Source organism: Carettochelys insculpta, chromosome 1, assembly GCF_033958435.1.
Source record: "Carettochelys insculpta isolate YL-2023 chromosome 1, ASM3395843v1, whole genome shotgun sequence".
In the NCBI taxonomy this organism is placed as follows: Eukaryota; Metazoa; Chordata; order Testudines; family Carettochelyidae; genus Carettochelys; species Carettochelys insculpta.
The window spans coordinates 171,418,855-171,436,390 of NC_134137.1; the positions used below are offsets into that span (position 1 = coordinate 171,418,855).

Below are 17,536 nucleotides of genomic sequence, written 5' to 3' on the forward strand. Positions count from 1 at the left end.
TGACTTCTAAAACTAAACATATTTTAAAAGTTGCAATTTTAGTTACAGGTCTTGTCAGGCTCTATCCTCTACTAACAAAACTATCCTACTTTCATAGAAGCAGAACCTGAGGGCCCAAAATCTGGCTCTCTTAAAACAGTTACACAATCCCACAGAATTGGGAGCCATCTTGTTTATTGCTACAATTTTGTATACAAGCAGCGCATCCCCTTTAACTCCAGAAAAAACACAAAACTAGTAAGATTGCACAATCTTTGAGCTTGCCTATACTACAGTTACAACATGGTTTCAATCTGTAGTGTAGACAGAACCTAATGATTCCCCAGCCAAAGGCCATTTCCACATTAGCAGAATTATAGAACACTTAAGCCAAATCTACATGCAGCGACTGATTAACATAACTGTACCCATGTTTTTATCAGACAGTTTCATGCTGGTTTCTGCTCTTTTGGGGTAAATTTATGCAGAAGCATGTTTGTTACCTTTGAAACAAGCTTAAACTAAGAGGATGAAGGGGTGAACAAGAAACAATGTGTAAGAACAGAAAGGGATATGTTCATAGACTACAAACAGCAGAAAACCTTTAATAAACAAAGACCACGACAGCAAAACTTCATAGCTCTAATTCACTACTGAGAGCTTCACTAACCGAAGCAGTGGTGGGAGGTGTAGCAAAGAGGGCACAGACCACCCTGCAGTAGCAAAGTCTGTGCCCTGTCTACATTGCATTTTACATCACTAACACCAAAACTCCAGCTGCATATTACAGATATAAGATATGCTAGTGTAGATGCAGCCATGGGGGGGGGAGGGGGGAAACAGGACAACTACAGTAACACGGGGTGGATCACTCAGAAGTACTGCCTCCCACCCCCAACATACACAACCCAGAAAACTTCTGAAGGGTTTGGGACATAGTAAAGGATCCCCATTTCTTAGGTAACAGTTAAATTAAGTAATTGTGTACATGTGGGATTGTGGTCCAGAAGTTACACACAGGGCAGTAAGCTCTGATCAGAAAAACTTGTTATTTCTATTTGAAAAGAAAGGTTACAGATTTGATTAGCTGAATACTGTGGCCAAGCATTTAAATCCAGTCTCACCTTTGCCCTCTGTTTGCTGGATGGCAAAATTTAAAATTTCTTGGCAGAAGTGTTGGCGCTCATCTTCTCTTAAGTGATCATCGCTGGCTAAAAGACTGCTGGTTTGAAGATAGCTGACAGACCGTGTTAAGGAACTGAGGAGAAAGAACTAAACTCCATTTCAGAAACACTTTGCTTGGAAAAATGTGCTGCATTTCTGTTTACTGCTTTTCTATCCTACCCAGCAGTTTTCAGGTATCTAAAAGGGTGTCATAAGGAGGAAGGAGAAAACTTGTTCTTGGCCTCTAAGGATAGAACAAGAGGCAATGGACTTGAACTGCAGCAAGGGGGGTTTAGGTTGGACATTAGGAAAAAGTTCCTCACTGTCAGGGTGGTCAAACGGTGGAATAAGTTGCCTAGGGAGGTTGTGGAATCTCCATCTCTGGAGATATTTAAGAACAGGTTAGATAAGTGTCTGTCAGGGATGGTCTAGACAGTACTTGGTCCTGCCATGGGGGCAGGGGGCTGGACACGATGGCCTCTCAAGGTCCCTTCCAGTCCTAACGTTCTATGATTCTATCCTCAAAATCGTAGCTGAACTGCTTCAGCACAAACAAACTCATTAGAAAAGAAAGCAATGGAAGGTTCATTATTGCTAAAATCCACAACAGAAATATCATCTATTTTTACTGCAAATTATCTAATAAAAATGTTAACTTTTATTATCCTCCATATTTAATCTACACTTTGCTACATAAAAACAGCATCTCAAATACAAGACTGATGAAAAATTAATTTGATCTTTACTAACCACACACAAATGCACTGCATGACCAAAATGCTGACACATTACATTACACTGTGATTAAAGTTAAATTTTAATTAAGTTTTACCATTTGATTAAATCCCAATTTATTGGTGTGTACCATGTATTTAGTGCACAGAAATTCACTCTGTAGCTACGTCTACACTAGCAAGTTTTCTTGAATAAGTCAGGGCTCTTTTGAAAAATCCCACTGAGAGACTACACACAAAACACATGCTTTCAATATTAAAATCGGAAGGCAGCAGCACTTTTTCCAGCAGCACTCTTCTGCTCCTGGACGAGGAAGAGCGCCTTTTTCTCAAATATTATTTAGGAAAAAAACACGTGTAGATGCCTAGGGGCCCTAGTTTCAAAGAGCAGTCCAGGTTTTTCAATCTGCAACACTTCTTAATAAGTTCTTTTGAAAGAGTGTGGCCGCTCTCTATCAAAAGAGCGCATCAATTTTTTCAATCAGCTTTTGTGTGTGTGGTTACAACCTCTTGAAACTTTTTTTTTTTTGGAAGAGGTCTTCTTCCAAAAGAACTTATTTTGAAAGACTGCTCTTACGTAACCTTAGTCTGTGAATCTACCAAGTACTAGCACTTAACCATAAGTAATCAAAAGAAACTAAATTTATATTGTCTGGTATACTGGGCGTATGAATTTGCTGCAGTCATTGGCTAAACTGCATTTATCATAACAGCATGTTTTGAATCATACAGAATAAAATTTTCACAAGTACCCAAGTGATCTGAGAAGGAATCCCATTTTCAGGGGAGACTTAGGCACCTAAATCTAACTGAAAAAAAAAATCAGTTGGATTAGCCTCTACTACATTAACACATTAGCAGAAACAATGTACAATGCAATGTTTACTGGTTCAAAAACAATCACCACCACCACAGACTTTAGAGAAAGCCTATCCTTCCCACAAGGGTCAACAGAAGATGTGTATGCTAAGCTTCTCAGTCAACATAATGCATTGCATTATCTCGGCAAGAGGTCAGCAACCCGCAGCCTAGGTGCCAGGAGCAGCACACAAGCCAGTTTTCATCAGCATGTGAAGTAGGATCTCCGCCCAGCCCCTCCTCCCTCCACGCAACCAGGAGCTTGCTCAAAGCCATGCTGCTTCAGGATTAACAAAAGACCAGCTAATGCTGCCAACCACCACCTAAATGGTAAAGCTCTCTCTCTTAATTTATTCATTAATGAAGCTGTTGTCAGTGGGACTATTAGTGACCTTAAAAATTACCACCAGCACTCAGACTGTGCACAGAGGTCAAAGGTCTGAAATTTCAGCACTCTGTCTCAGGAAGATTGCTGATCCCAATCTAGGTTTTGTCAACTCTGTTTCAGGGGGTCTCAGATGCTGAAATGGAAAAACAGGCAAACAAAAGAAAACCCTGTATAAAAAGTCAAAGACAAAGAATAGATTTTAGAAAAATCAATAAGTGATGAATGTCAACAGCTACTGACTGGACTTTCTCCGGCCTCATATTAAACTTCTTTATATCAGGAAATATGCACACATCAATGGTATTTCAAAATGAATTTTCCACGTTTCTCTATTTTAGAAGATACTTTTCAATTTGCCCCAGGTGTTTCTGACATTCTGCCAACTGTTTTCTTGTATGTGTGATAAGCAATGCCCATCCCTCAGCAAGGTATGTTTTTAGCGCTCCTTGAAGATAGACCTCTGCTTTCTGTGGACTCTTCTTCCTCCTTGGAAAATAAAGAACAAATAGTTCAACTGATCTAGGTATAATAGAACGCCATGGACACAAAACATCCCTACTTACATTCCCAAGCCCCAAAAAGTTCTATTAAGTTAACAAAACTAAGAGAAAGCCACTTTGAGATACAGTATTTGAATATCCACTTGACAAAGTATTGTAACAGATGATCACATTATTAATTTTGTAAACACAACACAATATTTTGGTGATTGCTTATGCGTTTCACTCAAAGCCAAATATGTTGTTGTTTTTATTATAAATACTGTAGAGTGTTTACACAAAGCTTTCAAATCCAAGTCTACCTCTGAAAACACAGGGACTCCTGCCCTTTGGGGTTCATTAGTCTGATGCAGCTGTCTCACTTCTTTAATTAAAACTACACATTCAACAAGTTCTAAATATACTACAACTGGGAGAGAAGGAAAAAAAAAGCCCTGAGGGAGAACAACTAGCTAATTAAAAATTAGTTCTATGCTATCCCTATATCATGTCCTTCAGACCAAAAGCCTGAGCGAATTCATGGAAGGTGTTAATTCATGATTAGCTACAATGGACCAACAAGTGGAAAAGGATCCAGCATAAGAGGACCCAAACCAAAACCCAACTCTGAAAATCCCAGAAACATAAAACAGAAAACCATTAATGGCATCTCTGCAGCAGAGCTTAACTGCCAGAGAATGCACTGAAGAGACACACAATTTCTCTCGTATTTAGAGCACAAAAACCTTTATAGATCTACATCATCATCTGAAGTTGCACTGCTAAGCAAGCGAGAATCTCTGGACAACTGATAAAAACATTCCCCTTAGAACTGACACTGCTAAACAAGCCAGAAGGCAGCTGTATACTCCACTATTTTTAGGTTTTCAATGTAACTTACTCTGCATACTGGTTTACCATCCAACATAATAGAAGGTTGAACATATTGCAATTAACAACTCATTAACACATACAGTATGTGTTAAAAAAAAATCACGTTGGGAAACATGCCTGAAAGCTTTTTAGTCTAGAGTAGGTGCAAGGGATATGGCTATCATTAGTCAGCTAATAACAAAACAAAGGAGGGCCCAGAGCCAAGAAACTCTCTAACTGCCCACTCAGCAAACCTGGATATTTATCTTTCTTATCCCTCCACCCCAAAAAGGGGCAGTCACCTAGACACTACTTGTGAGGTCTTTGATCCAGCTGCATAAATTCTATATAGTTGGTTATTTGGGCTGTAAATTGTTAAAACCATTTTCTGTGCCCCATTCTTAACTATGGAACTCATTCCTCTCCTGGCTACAGCAGAGGTTACAGTGATTTCTTTCCCCCCAAAGGTGACCAGCTGAAGAATATAGACTAGCTAATAATCAAATGATGTTTATTATTTTGCGTATCATGGTTTGGTATGACAGCATATCTTGTTAACTTTTTGTATTGTGTATTTTACTGTGAAAGAAAACCTATTTTAGAATATTTGCATCAACAGCACCTGTACCATGAAAAATATGCTACTGTTAAATGTTCCTTCCAATATACAGTTAATTTCCCTTATAGGCTATGTCCAAGCTTTTCAACGCCATGGTATTTATAGAAAACCTTTTTAAAAATTCATTTACATATAAAACTCTGCCAAGTCCTTTCCAACGAGTTTAGCGGAGCGAATTCTTCCAATATTTGTGTACATTTCAATGGTGGCATGGGACAGATCCTGTTTAAAGGTAAAAGAAAGAAGCGCTTAACAAGTGCAAAAACATTAAATAGAAAAGAATTCATTCTTAATCCAAAAGTCCCAATGAACAGTTCAAAATGAACATAAGCTGCTTTTTTCGTGTAAGAAGTTATTTAGCATTTTTACACAAGATACTTCAAAAGGGAAACACCATACAAATCATGCTAGTTTATTTGAATGCACAAGTATCAACTTAAAATTGTTTTGAAACAATATCAATTATTACTCCAATTGAAAATAAATTGGAGACAGATATCTGGGGAGAGATTTTCTACATCTAGTACTTTGCAGCTAAATTGTCATAGTTTCCCCTGTATAACCAGTAACCCTGTGTCTCGGTATTATAGCAACAGAGAAAAGGTTAAGTATCTTTTTAAAACATGCCCTATGAGACTCAATACCACAAAATGTGACAGGGATTCAAGGGCAGGTATAGTACTACTTATAAGTCATTTCTTAAAGTGACTATACTTCTAGGTGATAGTATGCTCTCACTCTTTAGGCTAGACCTTTGTGCATCATGTTCACATTTATCAGATCATAAAATTTGCACAAGAGCTTTGTCCTGTGGTGCTCTAATCAAATGTACTACTCAACACTACTTGGAAACGTGTGCGCGCGTGCTGCAGGAGTGAAAGGGGTCACATACTGGTCCTATTGTAAAAGAAGTTTAACCTGAATCAGAGAAGAACCTCAATCGGTAACGATTCCAAAACCAAAACAGAAAACCCCTAAGTTGAAATTGTACATAGATATATTTGAAAACATTTATATAGTTAAATAGTTTGAGGCACTCTTACAATGATCCCAATTCAGAGTCAAGGTTCTGCAAACAACCTTCAGCCCCACTGCCTGCACAGCCACAATCTGCACGTCAGCCTTCTTAGTTCATACTAGCTAAATTTCTAATATGGCTCCAGACCCCTCTCCTGAACAAACACATTAACTAGAAAACCACCACGCATCGCATGTTGGCGACAGACCCCCAACTCCTTCGGTCTCCTCATCCACTCTGGGCCACAGATACCAATATTTTCTATCATATCCATATCCATGCTAAAAACACAACCCTCCCCCTTCCTGCTATGCTCAGAAAACTTTCACCTCTCCCTACAAAATTACACTATTGCTTAAAGTATACAAATATTTCAAATTTTTTTTTAATTTTCTAATTATATTGATTAACACATCTGAGTTTGGAAATATAAATACACTTCAACACTGAACTATTTACTTATTTGAATTTCTAAAGTCATAAAAATCTGACGTAGCCAGAAACAAAGAAATTTCAATAATGGAACTTTCAAGTTCTGCAGGCATTTATTCAAACTTAAATTTTTTAAATTGTGCAAGATCTCAGAGCTTAATGAAAGCCTTTACAATTCTCTCAGAAGTTCAATTTAAATTTCTATAGTCATAGAATCATAGAACACTAGGACCGGAAATGTCTACTATTTGCATTATACATGATTCCTCAGTAACATTTAACAAACCTGAAGTGTTACAGTTACAAAGATTCTTTTGAAAATGGGTACTCCAATTTTCAAAATCCCATATATTAAAAGTGACTCGTTCAATTGTCCTCAACTCCTTCTTTACTTATTGCTCTAAGGGGTTGTCTACACCTGTTCCCTACTTCGAAGGGAGGATTGTATATAGGGTGTCGGGAGATTATTAAAAGTGCTGCACTGCATGTGCAGCACTTCATTAAGCTAACCCCCCCCGCCCCCCCCCAACAACTCTGAAGTGTTAAACTTCTAAGTGTCGGATCACATCTAGCTGCAGCTCACCTGCCGGCACTTTGAAGTCCCCTTACTCCCTTTACAAAATTTTGAGGAGTAAAGGGACTTCAAAGTACCCTGGGAACTTGGAAGTATCAGCGGGTGAGCTGCAGCTAGACATGAGCCGGCACTTCCAAGCCTAACACTTTGAAGCTGCCGCAGGAGGGAATTTGCTTAATGAAGTGCTGCATATGCACCAAAGCACTTCATTAATAAACAACCAACACTACTTACCATCCTCCCTTCGAAGTAGGGAGCTAGTGTAGACAAGCCCTAAGAGTATGCAAAACAGTCAGCACACAATAGCTTTGTCATAAAGAAAATAAAACTGAATGAGACAAAAGAAGTCTGACTCAATCCAAAGTAGCTTGCAAATATCGGTTGAAGCCCCCAGTGCAGCACCCTCAGGATCTGACTGGTCTCAAATGAGGAAATTTGCTGGATCAGGGAAAGTCCCTGCCACCAGCCCTGTAGCCTGCCAATGATTCCACTTCTAGACCCAGCTGGTCCCGGCCGGGCTGCCAGATGACCCCCGGCACAGCAGCCACATCTCCAGTCCCCCTCCCAAGCAGCAAGTTTAGGCTGGGAGCCGGTGCTCCTGCTGCCGGCATCTCAGGCACTGGGGATCTCTGACTTGGGAACATCCTTCATCTTGCTGGACCATGGATGTTGCCGGACCAGAGTGTTCCTGTTTAGGGAGGTGCAACCTATAACTACTGAATCATTGCTGTGGTTCCATAATAGAGTAAAGGAAACACCATGTAACAAACAAGTTACAATTCTTCAAACACACCACTAAGATCTTGATCATTTAACAAGATTCGTTAACACCAACCCTTATATCTACGGTAAGTATCATCAGCCTCAATGGGACACTAACATTATGCTTCGTGGAAAAAAATAAAATCTCATTGCAGTTCAAAACTTAGAAGAATCTCCAGAAAAGCTAGTTGCACACAGACTGGTTTCCTGAACACACCTAGCTTATCCATCATGTAACCTAGGTTCAGAATAATAGTTTCTGAAAGTACGACCAATTTTTTTTTTTTTTCAAAGAACCTTGAAGTTACATATCCATTTACATCCCCATAGTACGAGGTAAGTAAGCTGAAACAAAAATTGTAAATCTGGTGCCTAGTATTAGGTTCCTAATTCCATACTGTGGCACTAACTAAATGGCAGTGCTCACATTTGAATGTCAGACTGTGTAAGTGATAAAACATAGATTTGAGAACTTTATATTAGGTACCCAAGGTTTGAAAATGTTGGCCTTCAATGGATATACATAACATAGTCACCATGTTCTGTACATATATGTGATATACTGTAAACATTTGTATGCCATACTTACTAAGTAGTGTTTTTCAAAAGCTTCTACAGACGATAAGGCCTCCTTCAGTTTCTTATAAGGGCTTTGTGCAGCATTGGCTTCAAAATCAAGTTAATAAGACACAGATTTACAAACAGATTCTTTTTTTTAAACATATATTATCCAATTAGTCTGGACAGTCTTTAATTATGGCACATAACATTACGTTGTTCTCTCCCCCCCCTTTGATTATTGTGATCTGGTTTTCACTTTCTTTCAAATTCTAAATTACAGTGTCAAGTTAAAAGGATTTTTTTTCCCTGACCACTACATTTGCTGCTCCAATGACAAATTCAAGTGATATTACAGCATCAAAGAAAGCTTCCTTATATTGTTTTTAAAATATTGCTTTATACCATGCTAACCAAAATCTGTCAGAACATCAAATTACAGTTAAATACTGTCCTTTAATCTTAACAAGGTTAATACTTCTTATAACAACCCGTTACAGGATTTCTAAAAAAAAAGGAAAGTATGAAAAGCCTACTACACTTTAAATTAGAAGAAACACAAGATGATAGGTGATATATTTTCTATTGGTTGACCTTTTGTTATTAAAAGAGCCAAGGTTTTTCTAAAATCTTAAAACAGAGCTCTTCTTGAGGTCTGTACTTTTACGAATTTAGCCTCACAAATGACCTTAAAGTATTGCATTCTACTAGAAAAGTCTGCTATACTGAAACTTAAAGATGTTAAACCAAACAACTTTTTGTTTTTAGTCACTCCAAACTGTTGATGGGGGAGAAAAACAACCAACAGAAGCAAGTCAAAAATTACAGAAGGAAAAACTTGCTTTCAATGGAATTGCAGTAGATACATATGTCTAGATTCCCTTTCATTCATTATCACATCTGCAAAACTAGAATTACACCTCAGACTTTGTCAAACAGTGCAAATACGGCAATTGTACTGAGAGATGTTTAACATCTGGATTTTTCCTTGAATCATTTAGAGAAATTCAGACTGAATAAAACGCAAAGCCAATAAAATCTATGTGGTTCTGATTAGTACAGTATTCTGTCACTTTATAGCCCTAGTTTCATATAGGGTATACTAGATCAAATCAGGATTCTTCTGTTTAATCCTCAAAAATGATAAGAGATGGCTACTGTGACATGTCATAACGTTGATAAATGGATTATGTATATTGGGAAATCCACACAATTTTGTTTTTAATATTGTAAAAACATACCATATCACTCTCAAAGAAAACATGCCCCCCTCTTCTTCCTCACCCTCCACCCCCTTGTATCACCTGTATATTTATCTACTTACACACTAGAATTAAAAATTTTCTCCATCTAAAAGAGCTAATCTAAGAGGTAAGCCACTATATATTTAAACAGACAGTAAAGTATTAAACAAAGTGTGTATGTGTTTTTAGTAGTACCTGTTTCAGGGCGCTCTGCTCCCAAGCCTGCTAATAGATCAACTGTTCTGTTAAGATCCTCTGAATTAGGTCCCTCTTCTGATACAAGTCCACACAAGTACCCCAGGGATTTTAACTATGGAAATAAATAAAACCAATAAATGTGCTTCAAAAAGTTACAAATACCAATACAAAAAGCCTTGCTAATAGGTGTCTTCTACAGCATAATTCCTGACAGATCAGCACAGGACGTTTTCATAATAAAATAGTGTTGTCATATCACAACACTTGTAAAAACTTTATTAAAATTGTCACCTGACCAGAGCAGGCTGAGAAAATTTGCTGGACCACAGGAGAGGGGGGTCAATATTGTCCAGCACGCCACCACTTCCACTGCTCTTAGAAGACATTTAGGGATACATTTGGACTAAACAACAGCACAGAACACTGAAAGCCAGGTCTGGTGATGGCAAACTTTACTGGACTGTGGGAAACTTGGTCACACCATGGCTAAGTGGTCACCTGGCCAACTAAAATCATACTGGATTAAAGATGTTACCGGATGAGGGAATTCCATATTAGAAAGGTTCAACCTGTACTAAAGATTCAGCTCTGATGGGGCTAGGTGAAAAGAAGAAATTAGGAAAAATTTCACCAGTCCCTCTCCCACTCCTAGCAGCATGAAGGAAATAGGCTCATCAGCTCATTCCCATTAACAAAGACATGCACAAAATATCAATACCTGCAGCAAGAGTAATAACGTCACACTCAGAGTGAGTTTCTGTAAAAAATACTCACAAGACATTAATTAAATTAACATTTAACTTTCCACAGCATCACAATGAATAACTTGTATGCCTCCTACTAATACTAAATCATCATCATGTATTCAAATAATGCCTAGATATCCCAATCTAGGAGTAGTGCTCCACTATGCAAACAACCAGACAGCCCCTGAAAAACACAGGTCTTGCCACAAAAAAAAAAGAGTGCACAGTCTAGATTCTGACAGGATACAACAGGGAAATAAATCAGATTAATTAAAAAATGGGAGACATAAGACACCTAGGCTGTGTCTACATTACCACTTTCCTTCGAAGGAAGGATGGTTATGAGGCTGATCGGAATTTACTGATTAAGTGCTGCCATGCATAGCCAGCACTTCATTAAGCAAATCCCGCCCCCCCCCCTCCCCCGCAGCAACTCCGAACTTTTAAACTTGGAAGTACCAGCATGTGTCAGTACTTCGAAGTGCTGGGGCACCTTCGAAATTGTGCCAGCACTTCGAAATACTGGCGGGTGCGCCACGGCTAAATGCGTGCTGGTACTTCCAAGTTTAAAACTTCGGAGTTGCCACGGCTGGGAATTTGCTTAATGAAGTGCTGCCTATGCACGGCAACACTTCATTAGTAAACTTCGAACAGCCTTATCATCATCCTTCCTTCGAAGGAAGGTGGTATTGTAGACATTGCCCTAGATAAGTAAGTTTAACATTATATGCACAAATCTCAATAAGTTAGAAATCTCAACCTGCTGCCTTGCCTAGCTGTTGGCAGCGTTTTAAAGTTAACATACCAGAGGGGACCCTTAAAGAAATACGTGATTAAGAATCAGATGAACGTTTTACAGATTTTGATATGAAGTTTCTTCCCTTGTGTTGGGGAAAACATATGAGAAAATACCCAGGTAGGCATTTGGCAAAGTAGCAGATAACTGGACTGTTGAAGCTAACATTGTCAACAAAGGGAAGGGTGCATTATTTCTACTATAATTATACAACATGCACAGTTTCTGTACTCTAACGACATTTCCATTAAATCGATAATATGTTGGAATAAATAAGAAGTTTGGGAGAAAATATCAAAATACAGATAAAGAGTCTGGAGGAGTAAAGGCTCTCATTCAAATCAAGGAGTGTCATGTTGTAACGTATTCACAGTCACCTCCTCCTTTCAGCTGACAAGGTTTGTAGGTTGATTTCAAATCGAATCAGTACCAATATTTGACCACCTAGAGTGGTCACTGCTTAGCAACACGAAGCACTTCACTTTCCCTTCTTCACACCGAAAAGCTGAAAATAGTGCTTCCCAGCCCTTGCCTCACAATGAAGACAAAAAAAAAAAAAATTTTTTTTATTAAGTTACATTATCCAGTGCAACAAAGTAATACACAGGGACAGTTTATGGATGAGTGTTATTAAACAATTTTTAAATTCACAGTAAAGCAAATTACCATTTGTCACAGAGCTTTGACGCACTTTAAGGGAAGTGTCTGTAACTGAGACGTATCAGCTTGCTTACCTTTTCAGTGGCATAGCTCCATAAGCCAACAGTGTGGGAAACATTGGCATCTATTTGCACTCGATCACAACAGCCTTCTATTCTTTGCAGGACCTCCAAACAGCTTAAAAATACCCAGCAATCCAAAGCTCCAGGAGGAACAGAGACCTGAAAAAATTTACAGTAAAATTTGAGAAATGAGTAATTGCTTGATCATATTAGGACACAGCTTGGCAAAAAGAAATTCTTCATGCTACAAAGCAGAAGTTCTTCGAACAGACTGCTCTGCAGCATACAAGACGACATGCTAACTCTTGAGTCTTTCTAGAATAATATACAAAATTTAGGAAGCAAATGTGGTTAAGCCCCAAAGAAAAAAAATGACCACACTACAATTAGATTTGACAGCCTCACCATGATGCAAGGAGAGGGAGAGAACTCTAACTTCTACTACTGACGATCAAAAAGGCTATTTTTAAAAATGGTGAAGTTAGAAATCATCTGGAGGGGGAGAGGAGAGAACATCAAATCAAGATCTACAGACTCAGTCCAGCATTTGTCAGGATACATCAGGCCTAACTAGCTACAGAAATTTAACAACCTACATTAAATAGTGGAGAAAAATATAATCAGATGTTAGGATTTCAAAAGACTGTTGATGTCCCTCAGAGTATCAAGCTTGCTAGTCACACAATAAGAAATCTTGTTACAGACAACTGTGAGTAAAAACTGAGAAACACCTACCAAACTGAACTGAGCAATAGAGTAAGAGGTCAAAACATCTAAGTACAAAGTACTGGGGGAGAAGGTTCAGATTTGCAATCTGCATGGACACTGGGCTAGATGAGCCATTGTCTTACCCCAGGTATGGGCACTTCTATGATTCTGAATGAACTTTCTGACAGAAAGATAAGGGTCACTTCAGACAGTTCAATTTACATATCTGCTAAATGTTCCATGGTGATCAAATAAACAGGGTGAGACCATGTTAAGAAGGCAGATGGAGAACAAGGAACACAGTACAGCAGATCAATGTGAACTTATAACATTAAACACTTGTTTTCAGTTTTTACCACTATTTCAAATTCAGAACTAGAAAAGATCCAGAAAAGAAAAAATTCACAGGTGCTGGGGAAGGGGTACACTGCCTGGGAAGTATCTGTCATTTAAAGAAGATTTATAAGACCAAGAGTCAGTTTATATACATGGACAACTGCACTGCTACAGCGAGTTTGATAAAGACATGCTATGCCAATAGGAGAATGTTCTCCTGTCCTCATAAATTACTCCACCTCAACAAGAGGCAGTAGCTAGTGACACAGCACTGTGTAGACATCCTGTAAGTTGATGCAGCTTGCACTGCAGGGGAGTGGCTTTTCCACCTCCTTGAGCAATGTATATTATGCCAACGTAAGCAACTGTAGACGAGCCGTAGATTTGTTCAACTGGAAAAGGAGTAATTAAAAAAAAATGATAGAAGCATGTTCAATAACAAATGGTATAAATGCACTGGGAACTCCTACTTACCCTGCCATAGGATACATGACCAATGAGAGACAAATTTTAAGGCACCAAATTTAAGGTAGAGAAGAGGAAGTGTTTTTAGTGCAAATAATAATTCATTTCATCTCATGAGATCTTAGAAACAGTCCTAAGGATTAGCGTTAGCAAAGAATAGTATCTGCAGTTACAATAGCAAGGATAAGACTAATGAGGAATTAGTTACAAGCTTCAGTCAGGAAGCTTTTCCTTAATGGCTTAGTAGTGGTCCTGAAAATTACTATATGATTAATATACCAACACATAACTTTGGTCATTTGAGATAGATTGGGGATAGTTAAATTTATCTCCCTAGCCTACACGATAGAGCCACCTTTTAAATCCAAGGCTATGTCTACACTATCAAGTTTTGTCACTAAAAACTGCCGCCCTGATGTTAACAGCAGCCCTGCCTTCTGTGATGGCCCTGGTGTCTGGGTGTTCTAACTCTGTAGACATGTGCTGTGCCTCAGTTCTCCACCCTGAGCACCCTTATTTTCACAGATACTATGCAAAGTACAGTACGCATGATCCTGTGAACATTCTCCTCTATAAGGTCTAGACTGCCACAGAAACACCCCTTTCAATCTCCCAAAGGCACATTCTTCTACTATGAAGCACCAGACTCAAAATCCTCCATAGCAGACTGAGATGTATTGACCTGAACAGTTTGCAGCCCCAACAGTAGACTTCCCCACTCCACCTTGATTTGCAACAGTCTAGAATCATCCACTTCCAGGCAGCAATTGACACATGCTTCTCTACTGAGAGGACAGCTATCATTCTGCCATCCACACATCACACCTGGGGGGGCCAGCTCAGCACACAGCTCCAAGGAGACTTCTTTATACATCCTAAAGTTCTGTACCCACTGATCTATCTCCTATCTCCTACACTGGAGTAGTAATGCAATCCCATCACTTGGAGCTGGTTTCCCAAGCCCAGAAGTGCAGATGCTCTGTTAGCGCCAAATGCAATGACAGATAGACAAAAAAACAATCTCATGCAGAATGTCAGCTGCCTGAAACTCTTCTTTCTCCATCAGTAGGTTCAAGACTAATTCTGCTGCAATGCGTTTTGTCCTCACAACACTGAAGACAGCATGGGAGAGATGTGGGATCCATGCTTTTTTACTGCAGATGCTGGAGTGTACAGCAAACAGTAGTTTGAAAAATAGCATGAAAGGAAACCAGAAAAGTCCTGGACAGCTGGGAAACAAAGCAGTGCCTGGATGTTTGTTTTGCATGGTTCCAATACCTGCTGCACTCCGTCCTACATCCCCACAGAGTCTAGCAACAGTGTTGTCAGGTGCTGTGGGATACATACCCACAACGCATTGCTCATGCTGTCAACAAGGGAGCTTAAAATACGGACAGACTGTTGACAGATGGAGCAAGAGTAAACATACTTTGGCAATTTTTTTTTTTTAAGTGACTTCTGTGTGTCAACATTAGTTTCAGCAATGATACACCCACAGACACACAAGAAAAGGCATAATGAAGGGAGCTGCTGGCTCATATACTAAGAACATAGCTTTCCTGTCCTATGACCTACACAGCTATACATTTGTTATTCCCTGTAAGTTACAGACTATAGAATCATGGCTGTGTCTACACTAGCCCCAAACTTCGAAATGGCCATGTAAATTTACATGGCCATTTTGAAGTTTACTAATGAAGCACTGAAATGCATATTCAGCGCTTCATTAGCATGTGGGCGGCCGCGGCGCTTCGAAATTGACGTGGCTCGCCACCGCGTGGCTTGTCCCGACAGGGCTCCTTTTCAAAAGGACCCCACCTACTTCAAAGTCCCCTTACTCCCATCTGCTCATGGGAATAAGGAGACTTTGAAGTAGGCGGGGTCCTTTCGAAAAGGAGTCCCGTCGGGACTAGCTGCGTCAATTTCGAAGTGCCACGGCCGCCCGCATGCTAATGAAGCGCTGAATATGCATTTCAGCGCTGCATTAGTAAACTTCGAAATGGCCATTTACATGGCCATTTCGAAGTTTGGGGCTAGTGTAGACGTAGCCCATGACATTAGTAATGAATTTAGGAAAGAAAGAAATGAATGACTATCAGCTTCTGATAGTTTTTTGGATAAAACTCAGACTCAGAACTTCTTATCAATGCAATACAATCATAATACTACCTCCAAAAAACACAAACCTTTTATGAAGTTTCCATCATGTGGCTACCTAGGAAACAAAAACCTGTGGTTGACCCATGACAGCCAATTTAGGCTTCCAGAGCTCAAGCTGCAAAATAGTTACACTCATGAGAAGAAATCTGGACTCTGTCTGGAATTCCAGCTCTGCAGCCTCACAGATATTTCAAAACAATCACATGAATTGTCGCAACATTGCAATTAGAAACTTTTACAGCATTAAACAGACAATACAGTACAGTGCTAAATGTGTCAATGGTGAGTTACAACTGGACAGAAATCCATTAAACAGATGTTCTTTGCATAATTAATTACATCTTTTACTCACTTCTAGCAGCTTAAGCTCCTGCACACAGTTGTGAAGAAGCTCTAGTGCTCTCTGAGACACCTCCCATGGTCTCTGCAGGAAGATCAGCAATGTGCACTGGCGAGAAAACAGGTAACTGCGCAAGTCTAATAGAGTGGCTTCTTGATTCTGAATTAGCTCTCGTTTCTCCATGTCTATTGGTTTACGGAGAATCAATCCATTCCAGCTCTTCACTGGCTGGCAGAAAAATGTCAGCCAATTTGCTCCATCTAAGTAAACAAATATAAAATCACTGTTAGTATGTTACTTTATAAAGTAAGAATTAACAAACAAAACACACACCCGCACACATCCCCCCCCCCCCCCCCGTAAGGTTATGGCCAAACTGACTCAAATACCTATATAGTGTGATTTTCAAAAGTGACACCCACGCCTCCCATTACTTACTTTACATACTTTAAATTTAGACACCACATTTTCAAAATGTGGACCTAAATATCTGACAGCTATAAGACAATTGGTTTACAATGCATTTCTGAATAAAGTAAACCTCACATGAAGTTATAGAGAGAAAGCTAAGCAATATATCTACCTGAGTATCCATTAATTACACAGCACCGTAACAAGCGCGTCCCTTATTTAGGCATATCTTTCTTTGTCCCACTAAATTTCACTAAGTAATTTGTTAAGTGGTGCATACATTTTGGTTTGTTTTTTTTTTTTTTACATCTTCATTCAATGATACATGAACTCCTCATGATGAATTATGAAGAATCAGGATCTCTTACTTAGACAAACATTGATTTCACATTACCTGACACTACTCAAAAGGTGTGTGTCCAGTGGTACTACCAAAATGAAATGAACTCAAAAGTCTCATGCTGCTCGTTACAAAAAAAAAAAAAAAAAAAAAAATTTTTTTTTTTTTTTTTTTATAAAAATGTATGTATGTAAGGGAAAGAACTGCATCCACATGCATTAAATAGGCATGACAAAGCTCTACTGTGCCTAGAATTCTTTTCTGTATCGAATCTAAAAAACACATTTTAACCAAAGTCTAAGACAACCTGCAATCATGCATGTTGTTTAAAAATAGTGTTAAAATCAACAGACAGCCTACCAACAGCATGCAGAAACATTTGATTTTTTTTTCACGTATCAGAGAGGTAGCTGTGTTAGTTTGTATCTTCGAGAACAAGAAGTCCTGTGTCACATAAAATACCGCCCTATACCAAAAACCCATGGACCGCTTTGCTTACCTACACGCCTCCAGCTTCCATCCAGGGTACCCTACACGATCCATTGTATACAGCCAGGCACCAAGGTACAACCGTATTTGCTCCGATCCATCAGACAGAGACAAACGTCTACAAGACCTTTACCAAGCTTTCC

At 39.1% G+C, this 17,536-nt stretch overlaps 1 protein-coding gene across 3 annotated transcripts in view; it reads right to left on the bottom strand.

Moving 5' to 3' along the window:
- The window catches only part of TRAPPC10 (trafficking protein particle complex subunit 10), an 88,464-nt gene that overhangs the window by 41,798 nt on the left and 29,130 nt on the right, over positions 1–17,536 (bottom strand). For all 3 annotated transcript variants that reach the window (XM_074995342.1, XM_074995333.1, XM_074995352.1), the window contains exons 7-13: positions 16,166–16,413; positions 12,157–12,303; positions 9,878–9,992; positions 8,470–8,546; positions 5,225–5,316; positions 3,469–3,609; positions 1,104–1,216 (exon numbers count right to left, since the gene is read on the bottom strand). In XM_074995342.1, coding sequence (XP_074851443.1) covers positions 1,104–1,216; positions 3,469–3,609; positions 5,225–5,316; positions 8,470–8,546; positions 9,878–9,992; positions 12,157–12,303; positions 16,166–16,413 — 933 coding nt within the window. The remainder of the gene's footprint in view (positions 1–1,103; positions 1,217–3,468; positions 3,610–5,224; positions 5,317–8,469; positions 8,547–9,877; positions 9,993–12,156; positions 12,304–16,165; positions 16,414–17,536) is intronic.